The following is a 26979-nucleotide window of genomic DNA, read 5'->3' on the forward strand; positions in this document are numbered from 1 at the left end:
GATCGAGTTCGGTTCGGTTCGTTGAACGGCGGGTGTGTTCATCGAACACCTTTGAACCCCATTGAAAACAATGGCAGGCAAACATAAACACATACAAACACATTATACATATACAAAGACAGTTAATAATAAACATTGCCATTATACTTACAGGTCCCGTGACGCGTCCTGCACTCTGTCTCTCGCTGCTTCTCCTTCCGATCATTGCTGTGTCCTCCTGGTAACCAGCACTGATGATAGGACCTGTCCGTGATGTCATAGCATGTGTGTATTATCTCATTGGCTACAGACTGGTCACATGGCTATGACGTCATGCTAGGTCCTGTCAGTGCATGTTGCCAGTATGCGGTGGTCGCCCCAGCAACTCTGTAGTTAGTATACTCGGCGAGAATCGGTGAGATACTCGGGCACATGCTTGGCTTCCCGTTCCTGCATGTCAGTGCTCTTTACAGAGTCTGCTCACATGCAGGGACTGGATGCCACAGCCGGTGAATAGCGGCGCCGGGAATCAGGTGATTGGAGATCACCGTTGCTATAGTAACCCGCCTGTCAGGTTACTTTTGCAACGGTGGCAGTGGTGACGTCACCGCTTACCAACCCGCAGTCTCTGCTCACTCATTGAGTGATTAGACAGCACGGGGGAGGAGCAGCGACTTCCTCCCATATAGTACTGTCTGATGTAGCAGTGCTGCATGGGTTGAAGGTGAAAGAAGACAGAAGACCAGGATTGTGGAGGGGTGAGAGGGAGTAATAAACATGGAGTCTCTAGGTGTGTCTGTGTATGTATTTCTATTAAAGTATTTTTTCTCTGTGTGGTGTCTTTTTTTTAACTTTTTATTGGAGATTCTTAATGGCCGGGTCAAACTTGCCTGACATTAAGAATCTCTGGCTTAATATTAGCTAGTAAAACAAAGCTAGTATTAGCCCCTTATTACCCAGCGAGACACCTGGCATCAGGGCTGCAGGAAGAGTTGGATACAGCGCCAGAAGATGGCGCTTCTATGAAAGCGCCATTTTTTGGGGCGGCTGCGGACTGTATTCGCAGCGGAGGGGCCCAGAAAGCTTGGGCCAACCTGTGCTGCGGATTCCAATACCCAGCTGCCTAGTTGTACCTGGCTGGACACAAAAATGGGGCTAAGCCCATGTCATTTTTTTTTTGTTTCTTTTTTAATTATTTCATGAAATTCATGAAATAATTAAAAAAAGGGCTTCCCTATATTTTTAGTTCCCATCATCGCCAGGTCCTGCAGCCATCGAACGTATGCAGGGAGTCTGCACACATCCGGAGCAGGGGTGGCGGTACCGGGAAGAGAAGCTGGGAGCGGACATGTTCGGAGTCTGCAGACAGGTGAATATATATTTTTTTTCTACTGTTCACTTTTGAATTCGCAGCTGCTTCCACCTCCCGTCCGGACATGGCGCCAAACGGCAGGTGGAAGCAGGGGTAGCGGTACCAGGAGGATCCACTCTTCTGTGTTTACCAACACAAGGAATCCTCTTCGTGTACATGTGATTGTACTACCCACCCCTTGCTTTTATAGCTGTATTTATAGTCATAGAAACGCTTAGGGTCCCATCACACATGGCGACACACCAACGATCCGACCAGCGATCCGACCTGGCAGGGATTATTGGTGCGTCGCTACATAGTCGCTGGTGAGCTGTCAATAAGGCAGATCACCATAGCGACCAGCGACCAGTGTGACGACACTGTGCTTAGTAACCAGGGTACACATCGGGTTACTAAGCAAAGCACTTTGCTTGGATACCCGATATGTACCCTGATTACCAGCATACCGCAGGCTGCCAGCACTGGTTCCCTGCACACGTAGCTGTAAAAAGCTACAGTTACACTTTTGGTGATCGAACCATTATCGAACATAACTTCGAACTCTCGAGCGTTAAACAAATCGTTCAAGTTCGTCGAACGACTCGAACATCGCCAAAAACAACTCGAATTTGAAATTAGCGAACGGTTCGATTCAAACAACTCTCATCTCTACCTATAACTGGTTTCAGTGGTTACACTGAACTGCCTAATCATGTGACTGTGACTGCTGCAGTCAATGATCAGTAGTGATCACCAAGTATGCGACCATGGAGGCCAGTGACTGACCACTGTGTTCTTATACTTAGAACATGACCAGAAGACTAGAAGTAAACAGAGACCGGTGGGAAATGCAGGATTAAAGAGTTAAGTATTGGTTAAATTCTTTTTAATGACATTCCCTGCCTTTTTAAAAAAAATATGCTATATGGTGACACATTACAGTTGATGTTTATTATAATGGTGGACAATTGTGGTGTCATATGGTAGTTGGATAAATAAGTAGCACCACTTGCTAGATCTGGGCCACAATGAGATTACGCATGTTATTAAAAACCAATGTGTAGTATGTAGTATATTTGACTTATAGTGCTGCAATGAGACATTTTCAGTTTATTTATTAAGCAAAAAAGTACAAAAAGCAAAAATATGTAAAGACATAATTCAACGATTTTAGTCATGGGTCATGAGACTATCCAGTTAAAGCCAGTTTTCTGCACAGCACCAGAAAGAAAAACATACCATGTAGCAGGAAAAGACTATGCATAGTCATTTATCCTAAAGCACCACTCCAGCATTCTTTTCAGCGCTGGCGTGGCCCTGTAAATTAAAGTCTTTTGCCCCCTGTACTTATGCTTTCCCTCTGGTGGCTTTATCCTATTTTGGCGTCACTCAAGTCTTGCACCACCATCTTGTGCCAATAACGTCTGATTGGTGGGAAATCATAAGTTACATGAAAAATGCTCAGTGCAAGTCTATGAGATCCAGACTGAGGCCAGAAAGAGGCTCTCATACACTTGTATTGAGTTGTAACCTCCGCTCCATCAAACACTGCAGCTGCCGGCTGGTCACAAATCACAGGAGAGCGACTGGAGTAACCATGGAAACAGAAAAAGATGGCAGCAGGTGTGCATAAGACCGAGGGTAAGGGACTTATATTTAGGGTACGCTCACATCATAAATAATCAAACTGTTCTTCATCCAGAAAAGTTGGACAAGTGTCATGCGTATGACATTCCATATGTCATGCAAGTGCTATGTGAGTGTGAGATTTTTTTCTCGCCTAGCATCTGTATGTTATCGATATACAATATATTTTTATTCTCAGGAGCTATTATTCTACAATCATTTACAGAACCATTTGTAGTGTCCTATGCTACAGAATGGCAATGTATCTGTAACGTCCGTTTTTTTTCGCACCTAATGACTTGCATTGGTAAGTCGTGTGTGATGCATGTGGCCACTCGCAGCGTGCTGCGATTTTTTTTCCCACAGGCTGAACACAACTGATCAGCACTGACTCATTGAATATCATGGGTCCAAGTGCAATGAGTTTCTTTCTCACATTGCACTTGTCTGTTTTATACGCACGTGTGAATAAACCCTTAAAGGGAACCTGTCACTAGATTTTTCCCACATAAGCTAGGGCCACCTCCAGTTAACTCTTCTATACAGCATTCTAGAATACTGTATATAAATCCCCAATCTGGTCTGTATAACATAAAAAAGACGTTTTATTATATTCACCTATGGGGCAGTCTTTTCCGATGGACGTCACAGATCTTGATGCGGCACCTCATTTTGCCATCTCCATCCTCTTTCCCTACTTCATGTGGACGACGCGTCCTACATCATCCACTCAGTGTCCTCCATTGTGCTCCTGTGCATGCACACTTCTCTCTACTTTACTGTGTGCAGACCAAAGTAGTGTAATACACATGTGTAGAGGGGGCGCAGGGGTCCCAGGCCGGACTTCAGTCCTTCCTTTACTTTGACCCATGTCCCGATGCTCTCCATAGAGCAAGGGGAAGCGGTTGGTTGGCAGGGTTTCTGGCGGGGTGTGTGGACGTTCTGTGTGCAAGCCATACTCTGCTCAGGCCCTTGTTTAATCCAGGAGTCTCCCACTGGGGATCAATGGACACATACAGTACATTATTCTCATTCAACAGTCTTTTACTAATGGTTATATACAGTACTTCAGTCACATCATTACTGTGGTTGCAGCACTTGAACATTGTAGGAATGGTACACTTTACTTCAGCACATACTTGTAATGCAGACTACTCCATAATTCCTTTCACTACTGTTGCTGTTAGGAGTACTTCACACACAGCGAGATCGCTACTGAGATCGCTGCTGAGTCACGTTTTTTGTGACCTCATTAGCGATCTCGCTGCGTGTGACACTGAGCAGCGATCTGGCCCCTGCTGTGAGATCGCTGCTCGTTACACATAGCCCTGGTTCATTTTTTTAATGTTGCTCTCCCGCTGATAAGCACACATCACTGTGTGTGACAGCGAGAGAGCAACAATCCTGAATGTGCAGGGAGCAGGAGCCGGCATTTGACAGCCTGCGGTAAGCTGTAACCAAGGTAAACATCGGGTAACCAAGGTGGTTACCCGATATTTACCTTCGTTACCAGCCTCCGCAGCTCTCACGCTGCCAGTGCCAGCTCCTGCTCCCTGCACACGCTAAGCTAAGCGGTGTGCGCTGGTAACTAAGGTAAACATCGGGTAACCATACCCGATGTTTACCTTAGTTACCAGTGTCCGCAGCTTCCAGACGCCGGCTCCGTGCAAGCGCAGCGTCGCTTGCACGTCGCTGCTGGCTGGGGGCTGGTCACTGGTCGCTGGTGAGATCTGCCTGTTTGACAGCTCACCAGCGACCATGTAGCGATGCAGCAGCGATCCTGACCAGGTCAGATCGCTGGTGGGATCGCTGCTGCATCGCTAAAGTGTGACGGTACCCTTACACTGTCCTCACTTTCACTTTCTGACACCACTGTTTCACCCAGTAAAGTCATGGAGTCCTGCACGGCCAACCCTTAAGGTCCCCGTCTCTGGCAACGGTCTACGGACATGCACTACCGTCATATAAAGCTCATCCACTTGGCTTCTCCATGCCGACCTGTTTGTCCAAGTTTATGACAGGCCTCAGATACAGTACCTCTGGACACCCGGGTTAGATTCTGGTACTCAGTACGGTGAGATATAGTACTCCGCTGTCTTGTCCTATGTTGCAGTTTCTAATTCTGTTTTGAGCTTCTGTTGCGGACGGGGGCCGGACCGCTGCAGTGGGCTGCTCGGATCCGGGTACGTTACTGTGGCTCGAGTGGTAGCTGGAACCGGGCTCGTGTGGCCGTCCATCCTCACAACCGTAGAAAGGGGGTATTTACAGGGGAGTAGTTTGTCAGTGACGTCACCCGTGGGTTGCGGTGAGAGTTGGTAGCACCGCCGCTGCCTGGTGATGGGACGCCCGGGGCTGATGGAGCGGGCAGCAGGATGGAATCCCCTCCACGGGTAGGGGAGGTGTAGTCCCGGGGCCCAGGTGAACGGGAGTAATGGCTGCGGAGAGTGTCATGCAGGGTTGGATCGGGGATGGGTGGTGTACTCACAGTTCAAAAGAATTGCACACAGAGTCCAGTGGTAAACCAAATTGCCAGTGACCGGTTGCCTCTGGCGGGTGTATTTGCTTCCCACACCCTGGTTTAGCAAACAGGGGTCCCTTCCTCCTGCACTCAGTGTTTGTGTCTTCAATGGGAGAACTCAGCTTGAAACGGAGACTTTGTATGTTGGGAGCTGTGGCCCGCGAAATCTGACCCTTGGGATCTCTGTGGTCTCTGGCGGACACCCTATCCCCCGCGAGGGGCTTCCGTTTCGCTCTCTGGGCTTACTGTGGAACAAGGCCTGGAATCTTGTCCCCGGCTGGTTAATTGACAAGGGGCTTGAAACCTTCCTTGCCCTAGGGTCCAGGCACCCCAACTGTGCACGGCCTCCGGACCGGATTCCCGCTGTTGGCATCGGCGGGCTAAAACCCTGCTCTGGTCCACTTAAGGTCTCCCGCGACCGGATCTCCATCGTCTGTGGTCCTGCTTGCCGTCTGCCACCTAGTCAATAGTTCGGTAGTCCAGGGGCCCCAACCCCTGACTCCGCTGTCACTCCACACTCCTCTCTCCTCAACTCTCAGTACTGTTCTCAAACTGTTGTGTTCCCACCCCTGACACCTCAGAACCCCTAGGTGGGCGCTCCCATCCACCTGGTCTCGCCCACTGGTGTGTCCAGTGGCGTAACTAGAGTTTGATGGGCCCTGGTGCAAAATTTGGACTGGGCCCTCCCTCCATGTACACTGACACTTAGGGTATGGGATAATGACATTGACACTCGGGGTACAGGATAATGATGCTGACACTTGGCTCTTACCCTCAGCACCCAGGTGTCCCATGATCTGAAATCCCTCTATCAGCACACAGCTTTCCCATGTTCTGATATCCATCTTGTCCTCGGCACCCAGCTTTCCCATGCTCTGCTATACATCATTCCCTCAGCACTCAGCTTTCCCATATCAGAGCATGGGAAAGCTGGGCGCTGAGAGATGTACAGCAAGCATGGGAAAGCTGGGTGCTGAGGGAAAGAGCCTTTTTCCCTCAGCACAAAACATTCCCATGCCATGCTCGTATCTTTGTCCCCCCTCGTATATAGTTCTACAAATACTATAATGGCACCCACATAGCCTTCCATATAGTATAAAGGGTCCGACATAACCCTTCACATATTAGAATGCACCTCCATAGTCCTCCATGTATTAAAATGCATTTCCCATAGTCCGCCATGTATTATAATTCACCCCACAGTCTTCCATATATTATACTGCACCACAGTCCTCCATGTTTTATAACACACCCCCATAGGCCTCCATGTATAAAGTAGCCTCCCTCCATATATTGTAATTTAGCCCCCATAGTCCTATATGTATTACAATGCAGCCCCATAAACCTTCATATTGCATTATGCAGCCCCATACTCCTCCATGTATAATGCACCCATATAGCATAAGGTGTCCTTCATGTTTATTATGCAGCCCCATAGACCTCCATATATAATGCATCCCCATAGACCTCCATGTATAATGCAGCCCCATAGACCTCCATGTATCATGCAGCCCCATAGACCTCCATGCATCATGCAGCCAACCCCCCTAGGGCCTCCATGTGTCATGCAGCCAGCCCCCCCCAGGACCTCCATGTGTCATGCAGCAAGCCCCCCAGGGTCTTCATGTGTCATGCAGCAAGCTCCCCACGGTCTCCATGTGTCATGTAGCCAGCCTACCCCCACCAAGACCTCCATGAGTCATGCAGCCAGCCCCCTCAAGACCTCCATGTGTCATGCAGCCAGTCCCCCCAGGGCCTCCATGTATCATGCAGCCAGCCCCCCCCCCCCAGGGCCTCCATGTGTCATGCAGCCCCCCTAAGGCCTCCATGTGTCATGCAGCAAGCCCCCCAGGGTCTCCATGTGTCATGTAGCCAGCCTACCCCCACCAAGGCCTCCATGTGTCATGCAGCCAGCCCCCCCAGGGCCTCCATGTGTCATGCAGCCCCCCCAAGGCCTCCATGTGTCATGCAGCCAGCCCCCCCAGGGTCTCCATGTGTCATGCAGCCAGCCCCCAGGGCCTCCATGTGTCATGCAGCCAGCCCCCCCAGGGCCTCCATGTGTCATGCAGCCAGCCCCCCAGGGCCTCCATGTGTCATGCAGCCAGCCCCCCCCAGGGCCTCCATGTGTCATGCAGCCAGCCCCCCCAGGGCCTCCATGTGTCATGCAGCCAGCCCCCCCAGGGCATCCATGTGTCATGCAGCCAGCCTCCAGAGGGCCTCCATGTATCATGCAGCCCTCCCCCCAGGGCCTCCATGTGTCATGCAGTCATCCCCCCACAGGGCCTCCATGTGTCATGCAGCCAACCCCCCCCAGGGCTTCCATGTGTCATGCAGCCAGCGCCCCAGGGCCTCCATGTGTCATGCAGCCCCCCCAAGGCCTCCAGGTGTCATGCAGCTGGGCCCCCCCCACAAGTACTCCATGTATTCTGCAGCCAGGCCCCCCCCAAGGACTCCATGTCTCCTGCAGCCAGGCCTCTCCCCAAGGACTCCATGTGTCCTGCAGCCAGCCCCCCCAAGGACTCCAGGTGTCCTGCAGCCAGGCCCCCCCCAAGGACTCCATGTGTCCTGCAGCTAGGCCCCCCCAAGGACTCCATGCATCCTGCAGCCAGCCTCCTCATGTACTCACTGATTTATAATAAAAAATACAAAAAAAACCCCAAAAAACAAGTACTCACCTCTCAGCTCTGTCCTCACCTCTAGTTGTTTCACCGCTGCTCGTCCTCACTTTTGTTCTCGTTCCCCCGTGGCTCCGGTCGGCGTCCTCCCGTCCTGCGCTCTGTGCCCACAGCACAGTAGTCGCACTAGAGTGACGTCACCGTGCAGGCACGGGGAAGACGGCGCCGCTCTATGCAATATCACAGCAGAGTGTGGTGACGGGAGCGCGGTGACGGGAGCGCGGTGACGCCGCCGCTGACACCAGGCAGGGAAGCCCGGTGTCAGCGGCGGCGACCGGGTCATATAGCGGCCGCCGCGCCGCGTGGTCTGCGGAAGAACAGTGCAGCTCCTATCTCACAGAAAGGAGCTGGCTGCTGATCTGCCGGCCGGCCGCAAGCCCCTAACCGCCCGGGCCCGGTCGCATTGGCGACCGCTGCGACCGCGGTAGTTACGTCCCTGGGTGTGTCCCTATTGTCATGGGAGGTGATTAGGCTTTACTGGCTGGTGTTGTGCACCTGGGTGTGGGTTTTGTGTTGGAATGCTAAGGAGGATGGAGTCTTGCACCTGAGAGATTTGTACAACCTCTGTGACTACCTGGTTTTGCCAGGGCATCTCACTTCCATTACTAAAATGACTAAAATGAGGATTTTCTGTCTTGCAACTCATGTGAATTTCTCTGCGCAAGACTAGGAACATTAAAGGCTCTTGTCTTATTCTTCACTAACTCACATGGTTGAAGTGAGTGGTGGAACTAGGAATTGAACCCTGACTATACATTACCCATGAGCTGGATACCATTGTTGACCCAAAAATAACACACAAAGTTGATATAACAGATAGTGACGTAAGATTAGCTGGTCCGTTGTTAAATGAAACGTAGGTAATTCCAGGCATTGCAACATTTTTAATTTGCTGTAATTAAACATTTTTGTGAATAAATTGTTGAAACTGGCAAATTTAAATTTCACTCATCTCAAGCAAATACAGTCATATGAAAAAGTTTGGGCACCCCTATTAATGTTAACCTTTTTTCTTTATAACAATTTGTGGTTTTGCAACAGCTATTTCAGTTTCATATATCTAATAACTGATTGACTGAGTAATGTTTCTGGATTGAAATGAGGTTTATTGTACTTACAGAAAATGTGCAATCCGCATTTAAACAAAATTTGATCGGTGCAAAATTATGGGCACCCTTATCAATTTCTTGATTTGAACACTCCTAACTACTTTTCACTGACTTAGTAAAACACTAATTTGGTTTTGTAACCTCATTGAGCTTTGAACTTCATAGGCAGGTGTATCCAATCATGAGAAAAGGTTTTTAAGGTGGCCACTTGCAAGTTGTTCTCCTATTTGAATCTCCTATGAAGAGTGGCATCATGGGCTCCTCAAAACAACTCTCAAATGATCTGAAAACAAAGATTATTCAACATAGTTGTTCAGGGAAAGGATACAAAAAGTTGTCTCAGAGATTTAAACTGTCAGTTTCCACTGTGAGGAACATAGTAAGGAAATGGAAGAACACAGGTACAGTTCTTGTTAAGCCCAGAAGTGGCAGGCCAAGAAAAATATCAGAAAGGCAGAGAAGAAGAATGGTGAGAACAGTCAAGGACAATCCACAGACCACCTCCAAAGACCTGGAGCATCATCTTGCTGCAGATGGTGTCAATGTGCATCGGTCAACAATACAGCGCACTTTGCACAAGGAGAAGCTGTATGGGAGAGTGATGCGAAAGAAGCCGTTTCTGCCAGCACGCTACAAACAGAGTCGCCTGAGGTATGCAAAAGCACATTTGGACAAGCCAGTTACATTTTGGACGAAGGTCCTGTGGACTGATGAAACAAAGATTGAGTTGTTTGGTCATACAAAAAGGCGTTATGCATGAAGGCAAAAAAACACGGCATTCCAAGAAAAGCACTTGCTACCCACAGTAAAATTTGGAGGAGATTCCATCATGCTTTGGGGCTGTGTGGCCAATGCCGGCACCGGGAATCTTGTTAAAGTTGAGGGTCACATAGATTCAACTCAGTAGCAGCAGATTCTTGACAATAATGTGCAAGAATCAGTGACGAAGTTGAAGTTACGCAGGGGATGGATATTTCAGCAAGACAATGATCCAAAGCACCACTCCAAATCTACTCAGGCATTCATGCAGAGGAACAATTACAATGTTCTGGAATGGCCATCCCAGTCCCCAGACCTGAATATCATTGATCATCTGTGGGATGATTTGAAGCGTTCTGTCCATGCTCGGCGACCATCAAACTTAACTGAACTGGAGTTGTTTTGTAAACAGAAATGGTCAAATATACCTTCATCCAGGATCCAGGAACTCATTAAAAGCTAAAGGAAGCAACGAAAGGCTGTTATTTTTGCAAAAGGAGGAGCTACAAAATATTAATGTCACTTTTATATTGAGGCGCCCATACTTTTGCACCAGTCAAATTTTGTTTAAATGCGGATTGAACATTTTATGTTAGTACAATAAACCTCATTTCAATCCAGAAATATTACTGAGTCCATCAGTTATTAGATATATGAAACTGAAATAGCTGTTACAAAAACCCAAATTGTTATAAAGAAAAAAGGTTAACATTAATAGGGGTGCCCAAACTTTTTCATATGACTGTACATTGAATTTCCATTCATAATAGCGCCACATGCTGTTTTTCTTGTGGCTGGAATCTTGGCCCACCTTATCTTCTTCCCAGTCATGCTTCATACTGATGTGACATTGAAAAGCCTGATACTATGTGGTAATGAGATGAAGACTATAGATAAAGATAGATATGTACAAGAAAAAAGGTATGTGGATGGATAAGAAGTTATTTTGGGCTTTGTAGATAGAATCTGTTTGCAGGGGTTACTTTAATATTCTTGCTTTTCCATTTTAAAATTTCTCGTTATATAATGTATCATTAAGAGGTCTTTATAAAATATATTTTTTGGATAAACCAGCCTTTATGACATAAGTTGCATACAGAAAATCTGAGTTTTAGCAGTTCTATTATTCATCAGAACTCCCAGCAGGGGCGTACATAGCAATCATGGAGCGACATAGCTGAAATCCTAATTCCCTGCCTACACAACACACACCTACCCACACACACACACACACACACACACACACATACGTTGCATCCCTTACAAAGTAATTTTGCTCCTTCTGAAGCTCCTTGTGTTCCCATGCATTAAGATACCCCATTCATGGCTCCCATAAAGTATGATGCAAACAAATGTGTCCCCCAAATAAGGTAAGATACCACAAAGTGAATTCCTCCACAGTGCCCTCCACAGTATTAGGACCCTACATTACCCCATTCCTGCAAAGTATGATACTCTCACAGTGACCCCAACATGGTATGATGGCCCCTATTCTCCCTCACACACAATATGATAGCCCAACATGGCCTTCCACAGAATATCATGGCCCCCAAACAGCCCTCAATACAGCATAGTGGGCCTCACAACCCTCTATAAAGTATGATGGGCACCACACAACCCTCCACACTATTTAATGGCCTACACATATTATAATAGCCAGTTATAGCACTTCAAACAGTGTAATAGCCCCCCTACATAGCCCTTCCACCAGTGTAATGGTGCCTACACAGCCATCCACACATTATAATGGTCCCTGCACAGCCCTCCACACAGTATTATTGCCCCCGCATAACCTTCCACACTATAAAATGGTCTGCATACAGTTCTACCAACAGCTGCCAAAACAGTATAATGCTCCAACATGGCCCTCCGTACATAAATGGCCTTCAAACAGGCCTACAAACAAAAGGAAAACATTTGTAAGCTCTTTAAGGATAATTGTATGGGCCAGTTTATGGAAGACCCAACAAAAGGCAATGTTCTGTTATATCTAGTCATTTATAACAATGCAGAGCTTGTTGTCACCGTTGAGAAACCTTGGTAAAAGTGACCAGAATATAATTTAATATTGTCTAAACTCTAAATACACAGTGTGCAGAAATATTAGGCAAGTTGTATTTTAGAGGATTTTTTTATTATTCATCAACAACTATGTTCTCAATCAACCCATAAGACTCATAAATATCAAAGCTTAATATTTCTGGAAGTTGGAGTGTTTTTTTTTAGATTTGGCTATCTTAGGAGGATATCTGTTTTTGAAGGTAACTATTACTGTGCAGAATTATTAGGCTACTTAATAAAAAACAGATATATTCCCATCTCACTTGTTTATTTTCACCAGGTTAATCTACATAACTGCACAAAATTTAGAAATAAATATTTCTGACATGCAAAAACAAAACCCCAAAAAATTAGTGACCAATATAGCCACTTTTCTTTATGATGACACTCAACAGCCTACCATCCACCATCCTACCATTCTGTCAGTTGCTTGATCTGTACATTGCGTGCAGCAGCCACCACAGCCTCCCAGACACTGTTCCAAGAGGTGTACTGTTTTCCCTCCCTGTAGATCTCACATTTTATGAGGGACCACAGGTTCTCTATGGGGTTCAGATCTGGTGAATAAACTGGCCATGTCATTATTTTTTAATTTTTTAGACCTTTACTGGCCAGCCACGCTATGTAGTAGTTGGATGCATGTGATAGAGCATTGTCCTGCATGAAAATCATATTTTTCTTGAACAATACTGGCTTCTTCCTGTACCACTGCTTGAAGAAATTGTCTTGCAGAATCTGGCAGTAGGTCTAGGAGTTGAGCTTCACTCCATCCTCAACCCGAAAAGGTCCCACAAGTTCATCTTTGATGATACCAGCCCATTCCAGAACCCCACCTCCACCTTGCTGGCGTCTGAGTCGGAGTGGAGCTCTCTGTCCTTTACTGATCCAGCCTCTGGCCCATCCATCTGGCCAATCAAGAGTCACTTTCATTTCATCAGTCCATGAAACTTTGAAAAATTAGTCTTAAGATATTTCTTGGCCCAGTCTTGACGTTTTATCTTATGTTTCTTGTTCAAAGGTGGTCGTTTTTCAGCTTTCCTTACCTTGGCCCTCAGTATGGCACATCTTGTGCTTTTTGGTACTCCAGTAATGTTGCAGCTCTGAAATATGGCCAAACTGGTGAAAAATGGCATCTTGGCAGCTTCACGCTTGATTTTCCTCAATTCATGGGCAGTTATTTTGCGCCTTTTTTGCCCAACATGCTTCTTGCGACCCTGTTGGCTATTTGCCATAAAACGCTTGATTGTTCGGTGATCACGCTTCATAAGTTTGGCAATTTCAAGACTGCTGCATCTCTCTGCAAGACATCTCACAATTTTAGACTTTTCAGTGCCCCTCAAATCTCTCTCAGGGCCCATTTTGCCAAAGGAAAGGAAGTTGCCTAATAATAGCACACCTTATATAGGGTGTTGATGTCATTACACCACATCCCTCATTACAGAGATGCACATTACCTGATTTACTTAATTGGTAGTTGGCTCTCAAGCCTATACAGCTTGGAGTAGCACAACATGTATAAAAAGGATCATGTGATCAAAATACTCATTTGCCTAATAATTCTGCACACAGTGTAAGAAGGCAAAAGCACTTAATTTTAAAAATCATATATATAGTTAAAAGAATATATGTGCAAAATAACAATACAGGCTAATATAATGTTATGCTCACAGCGTTAATAAATACATAATACCAAGGATTAGCCAACCTGTTCTCAGTAAGTGAAGGTACTATGGTTGGTGATGGTGTCCAACGTTTGTAATGCACAGTAAGAATAAATCTTATACTCATCTCACCTCGACCCTCCCCGTACCTGTCACAATGACACCAGTCCTCTATTTGTCCCTTCTGTCTGCTATTTCTATAATTATTCTGAGCATGTGACCACTTCTGGTTGGTTCTTCCATTTCCCGAGCCTTGTGTCATTATGTGTGTTTTGGTCTTTGGAAAGTCACTTCTCATTGTTCCACATAGATGCTGTCATTGGTATCAATAATCTACATATGATCTATGCAGCACAGTCTCATAAGATGTTCATGAGTTACAGGCTGAGTTGGACAAACTGAGTATGTGGGCATCCCCATAGCAGATGAGATTCGATGTGAAGAAATGTAAAGTTATGCACCTGGGCACTAATATGCGGGCATCATTTGTTCTAGGGGAAGTAAACTAGGAGAGTCATTTCTAGAGAAGGTTCTGGGTATACTTATAGATCACAGATTAAATAACAGCATGTTAATGTCAATCAGCTGCTCCTAAAACCAGGAGGATATTGTCATGGATTAAAAGAGATTTGGATTTATGTGACAGGGACTTAATACAATGCGTTAATGTTGCCTCATCTGGGCACTTGTTCATTGAAAGGATGTCTTGGGGTTAGAAAAGGTACAAAAAAAGAGCCAAAATGAACAATAAGGCATATGGGGGATTTTAAATAAAATGAAAGGATAAAAGAATAAAATGCATTTAGTCCTGAAAAGATATATTTTTGAATTTGATTAAAAAAACATAAAATGTTAAACTTTCCTTTAGAATTATTCTTTGTAGATCTATTACTAAAAATTCCGGTTTACTTTAAATGTTAGTAAAGGACGCATGCTGAAGCGAAAGGTACAGAAGACAAGCTATTTCGATTTTTTTTTTTTGCCAATAAGGAAAAATGAGAATATTAAAATTGACACTGGCAGATGTCACATAATCCAAGCAGGTACATTATGTCTAGGAGAAGAATTACTAAATCTATAAAATTACCAAAATGACGCTGCTTTCTATCTTTGTGGAGGACATTTAGCAAGGTTATATACTGTGTAAATGCATGAAAAATGGTTTGTGATTTTTATTCCTATGAAGCGGATTAAAAAGAGAGTTTTCCATTTAAAAGTGTAGATAAATGGAATCACATAGATACTGTACACTTTAATGGCTAAACTAGGTTTAGTTTAGATCTTTTTTCATTTTTTTCTCGTTGCATTCCAGTAGCCATAATTATTTTTAAGTTGATGTATGAGGCCTTGTTTTTGCAAGAGGCGATATTTTGAAAAAGAGCGGGTAAAAATCAATTCTGGTGTTGATTTTTACCATTTCAAAATGTAAGCTTTTCTTGTGCTAAACAAGTAAAACATTATTCTTTGGTCAGCATAATTAGGGTTTACTAAATATATGTGTTATTACCTTTTTTATCTTTGAAAAAAATCATCTGCACAGCCTCCCATACACAGAATGATTGTCCCACAGCCCTCTACACATCGTATGATGGTATGATGGCCACTACAGTTGATAACCCAGCCTACAAACAGTATAATGCTTCCACCATTACTGACTCTCAATGGATGCTACTCACCCTTTTTCACTGTTTCTTTAATCCCTGTATAGATGTTATGTTTATAGAAAAACTAAAATAAAATGAAAGCAAGACCAGAGTGGGACTGAAATTTGTCTCTGGCATTTGAATGCATACAGACCTATGTTGTCCCTGACCACTTCCCCAGATGGAGGTCTCTATTACTAAAATTACCTTGCCTGGAAGATTTACTACAAGACCAATATTTCTAATAATACCACCGTTCTGATAATTAATCTTAACTACAGTACTAGGACAGATACTACCACCATACAGTGACCATTTAATGGTACAATCATTTCTTCACCAGTGCTCTGGACACCATTTATGTGTTTACAGTTCAAGTTCTCATTAGTTGTATGCTTGTGATAATAGTCATTTCCCTCTTCTTTTTAATTTGTCCTAGACCGCCATGACCACTTTTTCTATCTATAATTTGTTCCTGCAACATATAACACACAGACATCTTTGACTTACTGCTTTTTCAGCCCTGTCCTCATATTTTCCACCTTCTGCAAAAACCATATAGTGCTATAACTAGTACCTACACATAATACTGCCACTTCTGTGCCCTGAATGGTAATAGTACCCTCTTTTTGTTCGCCACACAATAACAATGCCTCCTCCCTGGAGAGTAATAATGTTCCTTCTGTACTTCTTCATAGTAATAGTGCTCCCCTTACAATTACACCGCATATCTCCAGATATACAGTATTATGTCTCCCACAGCCCACCGATAGAGTATGATGTCCCTCACAGCCTCCCATACAGTATGATGGCTGCACAGTAGAAATCAGAATAGATTGCTTTTTCCCATAGACATCTCCAGTGCAGCTTGCTGCATAGACTGACAAAACTGCTACAGGAAAAGATAATTATATGCATAGTAAGCAAGAAGGCAGTATGGAAATACTGGACACTGGAGAAAAACATAGTACCATTAATGTAGGGAGATGTTGGCATATTTGTTTGGGTACTGTTGTGGACTGATCGTGTTCATGTGTAATCCTATGTGGTTGCTTATTTCTTTGCTGTTATTAATATTATTGGCCTGCTCTGAGGGTATCTTTAGATGAGACAATTGTGTAAGCATTGTTCTAGTATAGAAACCTTGGCTGTGGGCTCTTCTGGCAAAATCCAAAAAGTGCCATCTGCACTAAATTATAACCATTAATTCAAGGGTTAGATGGTTATATTAAGGTCTCTGTAACTTGTTAGACATGAAGACATTTTTCATAAGTTCTTGAAGTTATCTTCATTATTAATTTTCAAATTACACATTGTGAAGAAAAAAAAATTGTATCTTGTGGAAAACTTGTATTTGTATGTTTTACTTGTCATATAGCTAATCAAGTAATGGACCTTTCTAAACTGTTTCGGTCAAAAATTTCAAACTTTATTTCCATTGCTTACAGGCAATATTCAAGATGATTCCTCCCGAAGAACAGAAGACTCTACCTGATGATGAAAATTCACCGCAGAAAAGAGCAGATAAATTATGGGCATATTTTAAAAAGAAAGACAATGGTAAGTTCCCATAGCTGACTTTGCTATCCTTTTATAGCAAATGGAGAATAACAAACTATATTTCAAGTTATTAGAGAGAGCCTATCAGCAGAATAGGTCCTTGAATCTCTTTGTCTGTCTTAAATTGTATAAGGTAGATAGTTATAATAATAATCTTTATTTCTATAGCGCCAACATATTCCGCAGCGCTTTACAATTCAGGAGGAACATATACATATACATATCATATACATAAACATATACAAACAAGTAACAATTATAGAGGATACAATATTTAAAAGGAAAAATGGCAACCCTGCTCGTGAGAGCTTACAATCTACAATGAGATGGGGGGAGGGGCAAGGTACAAGTGTTTATTTAAAATGACAATCCAGCCAGCTCATGGGGGATAGATGATGGCTTCCTGGACCAGTTGGCCAGAGCCTTGAGACGCATTTGGGTGCCATGGAGTTTGACGTGGGGTTATGTTCTGAGAAGTTGTAGAGGGATTAGGTGAAATTAGTTTGGCTAGGGAGTGTGATAGGCCACCCTAAAAAGATGCGTTTTTAGGGAGCGTCTGAAGCTGAGTAAGTTGTGATTTGTCCTAACTTCTTGGGGTAGAGCGTTCCAGAGGTTTGGTGCAGCGCGGAAGAAGTCTTGGATTCGGGAGTTGGAGGTTCGAATTAGTGTGGATGTTAGTCGAAAGTCATTTGCAGAGCGTAGAGAACGGGTGGGATGATAGACAGAGAGGAGGGTGGAGATGTAGGAGGGTGCTGCACTGTGGAGAGCTTTGTGGGTGAGAACAAGCAGTTTGAATTGGATCCTGTGATATATGGGCAGCCAGTGCAATGACTGGCACAGAGCAGAGGCATCCGAGTAGCGGTTTGCCAGATAGGTGACCCTGGCTGCTGCATTAAGGATGGACTGTAGAGGGGAGAGTCTAGTTAGGGGGAGACCAATTAATAGAGAGTTACAGTAGTCAAGGCGAGAGTGGATCAGGGCCACGGTGAGGGTTTTTGTCGTTTCCATTGTGAGAAAGAGGCGGATTCTAGAGATGTTCTTGAGGTGCAAGCGGCAGGTGCGGGCAAGAGATTGTATGTGGGAGGTGAAGGAGAGATCAGTGTCAAGTATAACACCCAGACAGCGGGCTTGCGGCCTAGGACTTATCGTTGTGCCACACACAGAGAGGGAGATGTCAGGTTTAGGAAGGTTGGGAGATGGAGGGAAAAGCAGAAGTTCAGTTTTGGAAAGGTTAAGTTTCAGATAGAGAGCAGACATGATGTTGCAAACTGCAGTCAGGCAGTCACTTGTGTTCTGTAGTACAGCGGGGGTGAGCTCAGGGGATGAGGTGTATAGCTGTGTGTCATCAGCATAAAGATGGTACTGAAAGCCAAATCTGCTGATGGTCTGTCCAATTGGGGCAGTGTAGAGGGAGAACAGAAGAGGGCCAAGGACTGAACCTTGAGGGACCCCAACAGTGAGAGGGAGAGGAGAAGATGTGGAGCCAGCAAATGATACACTGAACGAACGGCCAGAAAGATAGGAAGAGAACCAGGAAAGAACAGTGTCCTTTAGGCCAATAGAATGGAGCAAAGAGAGAAGGAGATGGTGGTCAACAGTGTCGAAGGCTGCAGAAAGGTCAAGAAGAATAAGCAGAGAGTGGTTACCGTTACGTTTTGCTGTCAATAGGTCATTGGTCACTTTGACAAGGGCAGTTTCTGTTGAGTGTAAAGGGCGGAAGCCAGATTGTAAAGGATCTAGAAGAGAGTGAGAGGAGAGGTAGCGGGTGAGACGAGAGTAGACCAGGCGCTCCAAGAGTTTAGAGATGAAGGAGAGATTGGAGACTGGTCTGTAGTTGCTTTTGCAGGACGGATCAAGGGAAGGTTTTTTTAATAATGGAGTAATAATAGAGTGTTTGAGGGAGGAAGGGAAGATACCAGAAGAGAGAGAGAGATTGAAGATTTTAGTTAGGTGAGTGGTGACAACCGGAGAGAGTGTCTGGAGTAGAGGTGTGGGGAAGGGATCAGTAGGGCAAGTGGTAGGACGAGAAGAAGAGAGGAGCCTGGAGACTTCCTCCTCTGTGACTGGGTCAAATGTGGAAAGTGAGCTGGATGGGATGTGGCGAGGGATGGGATTCACAAAGCTTGGTGACTGGGAGCTGATCTCTTGGCGGATGTTTTCTATTTTCTCTGTGAAATACGAGGCCAGGTCATCAACATGAAGGTCTGTGATAGGGGTCTGTGCTTTGGGACTGAGGAGGGAGTGAAAGGTGTCAAAGAGCTTTTTTGGATTGTTGGCTAGTGAGGAGATAAGGGTGGTGAAGTAGGTCTGTTTGGCGAGGTGAAGGGAAGAGTTGTAAGTCCTTAACATGAACTTGTAGTGGATGAAGTTTTCTGGTGTGCGGGATTTCCTCCATAGGCGCTCGGCACTCCTAGAGCATCGCTGGAGAAATCGAGTTTGTGATGTGAGCCAAGGTTGTTTTACTCGGTGTTTGGAGGTTCTGAGGGTGAGGGGTGCTACTTGGTCCAGGGTGCTTCTGAGTGTGTCATTGTAGTGCTTTACAGCCAGATTAGGGCATGAAAGTGAGGAGATAGGGGATAGTGATAAGTGTAGAGAGTCTGTAAGTGTTTGAGAGTCAATGGCCTGTAGGTTTCTGAATGTGTGATAGGTGGGAGTGTGCTGGGGCGGACGAGGGTTTGTGAGCTTGAAGGAGAGAATGTTGTGGTCAGAGAGGGGAAGAGGTGAGTTGTCAAAGTGAGAGATTGAGCAGAGGCGGAAAAAGACCAGGTCAAGGGTGTTACCATCTTCATGTGTCTCTGAGGATGAGAGTTGTGAGAGGCCAAGGGAGGTGGTGATAGATAGAAGCTGGAATGCAGAAGGGGAGGAGGGGCTGTTCATGGGGATGTTAAAGTCTCCTAGGATGAGGGTTGGCAATTCAGAGGATATGAAGTGCGGCAGCCAGGCTGAAAAGTGGTCAAGGAACTGGGTGGGTGAGCCTGGGGGACGGTATAGGACAGCTACTCTGAGGGGAATGGGATGGAAGAGCCTAATGGTGTGAACCTCAAAGGATGGGAATGAGAGTGATGGAGCTGGGGGGATGACCTAGTTATAACACAAGTATGTTGTGTGAAGCCACAAAAGGACATTGAAAGAGGGAGGAGATCATTCATAGCAAAGCATTTAAAAAAATCTTCAAAATCTACATATTGTTGTTGGGCATCTGGCATATTTACAAAATGATAGTTGGCCTGACCAGTGTTTTATTTTTTGGACAGGAGGCATTAAATTAATTCAATGTTAAAATAGAAGTGTTGTACAAACGTTTCCTCTTAGTAAATTCTTTTTTGGGGGCTCATCTTTTACCATCTGGTGTATTAAGTGGTTCCCCACCTATATAAAAAATATAATGAAAAAGTAAAATTATAGAGTCTGCTAAAAGGACAAAGTCCAACACTTGATGGCCCCTTAAGTCACTGTATTTATCGGAGGTCAGTCTCATTTTGTTTCTGACATCCATTGAACTAGACTCTGATATAATATTAACGTAATCGCTATCTGCTTCAACTATTCTCTTACACCCTCCCCATGTCCGGCCTTCATTAGGGCATTCTGGAACTTTTATTAGAGAAGGACAATGCACCTAACAGTATAACCACACTGCTAGAATATTTTACATTAACAAAAGGAGTGTGTGCAGGAGCACAGTAAGGCTATGTGCGCATGTAGCGTTCTGTCCATGCAGAAATTTCTGCAGCGATTTGAACAGCACACGTGCGCTTCAAATCGCTGCAGAAACAGTCCTTAATGAAAAAAAAAAAAGCCAATTGCATGCGCTCCGAGTGCAGCCCCTCCCATAGACAGAGCGGGGGATGCATGCAGAGCGCAGGAAAGAAGTGACATGTCACTTCTTAGAACGTGCGCTTCGGGCAGCAGTCGAAGCCCTGCGCTCTAATATGCCACGTGCGCACATCTCCTGCATAATCTTCATAGATTATGCTGGGGACGCAGGACGCATGCAGTTACGCTGCGGTGCAGATCGCAGTGTAATTGCATGCAAATACGCAACGTGCGCACATAGCCTAATTATTATATAAGATTACCCCACAGTGTATATGGATAAGTGACAAATATGGAGATCTGTGTATCGTATATATAAGACACAAATTACTGAGACTCATCGGTAATGGACGGGAAGGTGCACTGAAAAAAACATTCAGTCTTGTTCTAGTTTGTATAAAAATTTAAAAATGTAATGAGACAAAGTAAGTTAAAAACATGTACATGGTATACTTACAACAGCAGGAGAAAGGGGCACATCACGCTGCGAGGTGATGGAAGTCTCTCAAAGAATCTATTTTTTATATTGTCCCATCTGACGTACAATTTTGTACTCTACACTAATGTATATTATCCCATTATATTCTTTGAGAGTTTTCCTTCACCCATCATTTGATATGCCCCTTTTTCTTGCTGTTGTAAGTACCCCATGTGCATGTTTTTAACTTACTTTGTCTAATAAAATGTATACATTTTTATACAAACTTGAACATGACTTTGTTACGTAGCTCAAGCTCAGTGACATTGGATTGAAAATGTAATGAATTTCAGTGAAATTCAGTGAATTTTCAAGTCTTGCTATAGATCAATGAGATTTAGGTCTGGACTGTACCTGGGCCACTCACACACATGAATACGCTTTGCTCTAAACCCTCCATTGTAGCTCTGGCAGTATGTTTAGGGTCGTTGTCCTGCTGGATGGGGAACTTACATACCAGTCTCAAGTCTTTTGCAGCTTCAAACAAGTTTTCCTTCAGGATTGCTCTGTATTTCGCTCCATTCATCCTTCCATCAACTCTGGCCAGCTTTTCCTACTGAAGAAAAGCCTGCCCCCAGCATGATGCTGTCAATAAAATGTTTTTCAGTAGAAATGGTGTTTTCAGGGTGATGTTCAGTGTTAGTGTTCCATGGAGCATAGTTTTTTCAATTTAGCCCCAAAAGTTCTACTTTTGTCTTATCTAACAAGAGCACCTTCTTCCACATGCTAGCTGTGTCCTCATGGCTTTTTGCAATCTGAAAATGAAATTTTATGCTTTCAAAAACGTCTTTCATCTTGCCACACTTCCATAAAGAAAAGATTTGTGGAGTATACGACTAATAGTTGACCTGTGAACAGATTATGCCCCCTGAGCTGTGGATCTCTGTATCTCCTCCTCAGTAGAGATGAGCCAATCTTTCAAAGTTTGGTTCGCTGAGCATTACTGAACAATCGCTACGTTTGCTGAACCGTTTGCCGAACCGAACTCTGAACCTTTTTTGAACCCCATTGGATTCAATCGGAGGCCAAACGTAAGGCAGAGAAAACACCTTTAGGGGAGTCGAAAAGCTTCCAAAATGGCAAAAATGCATTTTACAGTGCAGCACCACTGTTCTGGCATAGCCATTAGCTTCCTAGCCTATTGACATAAGAAATATACAGGTGGGTTAGAGACAGGGGTAGGTCTGGTGCTCCCTTACCTCTGCTAGTACAGACAAGACACAATCTGGATATTACTCTTGGAGTCTTCAGTCTTGACATTTAAAAACCTTTCAGGCAGACACCAGGACAGTGGCATCAATCATACCCCCCCTCCCCCCCATTTCCCCATTGTGTGTTTGCACTGCAGGGAGGTATGCAATACAAAGGATGCAGGCTGGCATTTCCATTTTATAAAGTGAGCACACAGCAACCATGTCTTCTTCAGCAGCACATACAGGCCGGAATAGTGCTGTAGCAATTTCTGTAAAATCAGGTTGATTTATGCAGTGCATATTTGATGTTGCCAGGAGTAGTGCCACCGCCAGGTTTGCACCATTATCGCATATGACCTTCCCTTTCTCCAGGTTCAGTGGAGACAGACATTGATCAAACTGGGCCTGGATAGTGGTTCTCAACCCTGCAACTGTGTGACTGCCTTCTCCAATGCATATTAATTTAAACACTGCCTGATTGCATTGACTTACAGACAGGATATGGCCTGGCCTGGCATTTTCATTTTAAAAATCAAGAGATGCATGAATGACAGGTGTAGGCCTCTTGCTCCCAGAATCCTGGCAATACAGACAAAAGACAATTTTTAGACCCATCTTGGAGTCTTGATCTTGATATTTAAAATCATTGCAGGCAGATAGCAGGATAGTGGCATCAATTCCCACCCCCTTCATGTACCCATATTGTGTTTACACACCACAGAAGTATGGTGCATGTAAGACACAGGATGTGGCCTCTGTGTCTTACATGGGTCAAAAACACCAGGCATGGCCACTTCCATAAAAGTTGACAGGCTCTCAGTCACCCTGACTGTAGTGGGTAAATAAGTGGAGGATAGGCGGTTAGAGCCCTGTGTTAGAATAGTTTAGACAGTGACGCAAGAGGAGTAAGAAGCAGCAGACACGGTTGATTTGGCGGCTGGTGGTTGGTGTAGAGGTTTAGCACCACATGCTTACTGAAAACTCCACTTGGGCAACAATGATACTGAAGCATTCAGGAGAGGACTATGAAGTGGTGCGCTGCAAATAGCAGAGTTCCATATAACATCAGAAAAAAAAGAAGCAGCCACACTCACCAATTATGTCTAAGTGTCCTTTATTGAAGATCCATATAATCATCGAGGAACGGGGTGCAGGTAAGGGGGAACCGGGTGCATTGGGTTGAAGGCCATTTCGCGCAGCTTCATCAGGTCCTCATAGTGCTCAAACGTAATACTACTTTCTTTTAAAGCTAAATAGGTGTGTGCATATCATTAAAAACAAAGTCAACAAGGGTTAATGATAGCAAGTTATATACAGAATATACATATATTTTCTTTCTTTAAGTCAAGAATCCATTTAGCCTCTTTTCTTAATAAAATCCTAACAAAAGCTTAGAAAGGGTTACTTTTCCACCACCAGGTGGCAACTTACATAGGATTTTATTTAGTCTAAATGATTTTATTTTAGGCTAAAGAGTCTAAATGAATTCTTGACTTAGAAGCCCAAGGAGCTTTGAGTTTAAATGAGAAAAATGACCTTTCGGTCTTTTTATAGTAAAATCATGTAATTGAATTCTAATCTATAGCATATAAAATATATAGAAAATATATTTATATTCTGTCTATAACTTGCTATCGTTAACGCTTGTTGACTTTGTTTTTAATGATATGTACACACCTGTTTAGCTTTAAAAGGAAGTAGTATTACGTTTATGCACTATGAGGACCTGTTGAGGCGCAGTGTCACACGTATGAAATGGCCACCGTCCCGATGCATCCCGCTACCCTTTACCAGCACCCCAATCCCCTGTGATTTTATGGATCTTCAATAAAGGACACAGACATAATTGGTGAGGGCGGCTGCTTCTTTTTTTTCTGATGTTATATAGGCTCAGTAGTACGCATTTTAGCGCATTAAAATCCCAACAGTAATACATGCTGCTTGCGCATGTGCCAGTTCATGCATGTAGTAGTCAAATTATTTTCATTTTTACCTATACTTAGTCATTGTTTACAATGCTGGCAGATAAAAATTGGGGCTGATAACAAAAATTGAGTCAAGCTTTGTGGTTTTAGAAAAGGCCCAGGTTAGGCAACCCTTCCTGCGAACTGCAGACCCGTGACCGCTCCTGGCGATAGCCAGTGTTGTGGCTGAGGATGCAGTGCTTCTCATGGTTGCATCACTAAGTGTTTGTATGGGAATTGCCAACGTAACTTCCTTGGCTCCTTCCTCCAACTCCTCCTCATCTGCTGAACTACACAACTGCATGCCTCTGGGTTCACACCAAGTAGGATCTACAACTCAATTGTCAGGCTCTATGTTGTCCCACTCCACCTCTTCATGACCTGACATCGCATAACACTATGCATGCACCTCAGGTATCTGTGACTCATCATCATCACCTCCACCCCTGGGGGCTAACATCAGTTGACATGGGTTGGGATCCTGCTTGGACCTTACTTCGTCTGTGCCAGGATCCAACTGGCAAAGATTTTGTACATCGGTGCAAATGCTTTCCTCCTCTTCAGTCTGGGAATCTTTGGAGAAAACCTCTGATGCCCATGGGATAGAATGTGTTAACAGCTCAGCAGACTCGCCCATGTGTGGTTCCGCACAAGTAAAATATATCTTTGTACCGTGTTAGCCAGTAGAGATAAAAAAAAATTTGTTTAAAAGAACTGAAGTCCTCAGTGGTTGATACCTTTTAATGGCTAACTGAAAAGATGGTAATAATTGCAAGCTTTCGAGACTACTCAGGTCTCTTCATCAGGCATGGTATAACACAAAATCTGAAGAGTCACATATTTATACACAACAGGACATAGAATGGGGTAGTAAAAAAAAAACAAAAAAAAAAAACAACCAAGTTACATAAAAAAGGTATCAACCACTGAGGACTTCAGTTGTTCCGCACAGTCAGTTTACCAGTTGGAGATTTGTGATGCAGGGGAAAAAAGTGTAATTAGGGTGGAGGAATGAACTGTTTGTGATATTGAGGTGCAGGAACAGGAAGAGAGGCCACTTGATGCAGTGCTTGCCATCCCCACTAGCACAAGCTGTTTATCAGCCTCATTTGGAAATTGAAATGATGTGCAGCTGCCAAAGAAATCTAGTGGAGTAGGCAGTCTAGTAATGGACGTTGTTCTCATTTCTCTTGGGATTGGATCATCTGGTGTTTGCTCACTAGAGCTTTGACTAACACAACTTCCCACACTTAAACCTACAACACCTCACCTATTCACTCGTCCACCACAACCTCATCATGATTTACCACTCATAGTTGATGCACCCATCTACTTTCAAACAGATGTTTCACAATCCTATAACCACACCTGTCAGATACCTGAAGCAAAAGACAAATTATTTCCTGCCTGAGTTGGCAATATTGGGAAGGCACTAAAAAGTACCAATAACTAGAAATGTGGTTTACTGCGTAATTTTGAGCAGACACTGAACAGTGCCAAGACCTTTTTAGCTAGTTCACTAGCAAATTGACAGCAGGTAGTACTAAATAATACCTACAAATGTGATTGATGCGTCACTTTTTGACCAGGCGGTGAAAACTGCAAAGACCTTTTTACTTAGTTCACTAGCAAATCTACTGCAGGCATTAGTAATTAACAATCCCTAGAAATGTAATTGACTGCATAATTTTGACTAGGCAATGAAAACTGCCAATACATTTTTACCTAGTTCACTAGCAAATTGATAGCAGCCAGTACCAACTATGAAAACCTACAAATGTGATTGACTGCATCATTTTGAGCAGACGATGGAATCTGCCAAGACCTTTTTAGCTAGTTCACTAGTTCACAGCTTTCCCTACACTGCACGTCCCTGTTCCACACTATCGCTCTCCTATCTATCTCAACTCCCTATCATTAAACCCCTAGCTAAGCTAACTGTCTAGCAGCCCCATCAGCAGCACTCTCGGCAGCACCTTCCCAAATGTTTCACATTCAAAAAAGGTCACCAACATCACCTTCCACAATTTAGAGGCAGACGGACATGTGACTTAGGCAGCCAATTATACAAACCCTTAAGTCTGAAACTTATGGATATTTGCTGTGCTGGGATTGGCTGATGGAACATTCGCAAATAAAGTTAAGAAAAAGAAAATACTGCCGCTCGCGTCTGGCTTTTCGTGACAACACCACAATCCTATCCAAAGCATAACTTGTTATTAGAAAAACATTTTTTAAAACATGATCAGTGATTGCATAAAACTGAACATTACCTACTTTTGGGGAAAGTGCTTGTGTTACCGAGCCTGAACTGAACAGGCTAAGGCTCGTAAAAAATTTAAATTTGGCGAACCTATATAACCTATAGAACAGGTTCGCTCATTCCCTACTCCTCAGTGACCATAGGGGTCTTTGCTGCTTCTCTAATTAGTCCTCTCCTTGCTTGGGATGTCAATTTAGGTGGATGGCCATGTCTTGATAGGTGTGTAGTTGTACCATCCTCCTTTCATTCTTGTATGATGGATTGAAAAGTGATCCATGAGATATTGAAAGCTTGGGCTATATTTTATAACCTAACCATTTTTT

General features: G+C 44.2%; 1 protein-coding gene across 1 annotated transcript in view; it reads left to right on the forward strand.

Moving 5' to 3' along the window:
• Nucleotides 1-26979, forward strand: part of LOC142256093 (visinin-like) — a 52502-nt gene that overhangs the window by 22332 nt on the left and 3191 nt on the right. Inside the window, exon 2 of the mRNA XM_075327613.1 lies at nucleotides 16831-16942. Coding sequence (XP_075183728.1) covers nucleotides 16831-16942 — 112 coding nt within the window. The remainder of the gene's footprint in view (nucleotides 1-16830; nucleotides 16943-26979) is intronic.

Source organism: Anomaloglossus baeobatrachus, chromosome 11, assembly GCF_048569485.1.
Source record: "Anomaloglossus baeobatrachus isolate aAnoBae1 chromosome 11, aAnoBae1.hap1, whole genome shotgun sequence".
NCBI classification, from domain to species: domain Eukaryota; kingdom Metazoa; phylum Chordata; class Amphibia; order Anura; family Aromobatidae; genus Anomaloglossus; species Anomaloglossus baeobatrachus.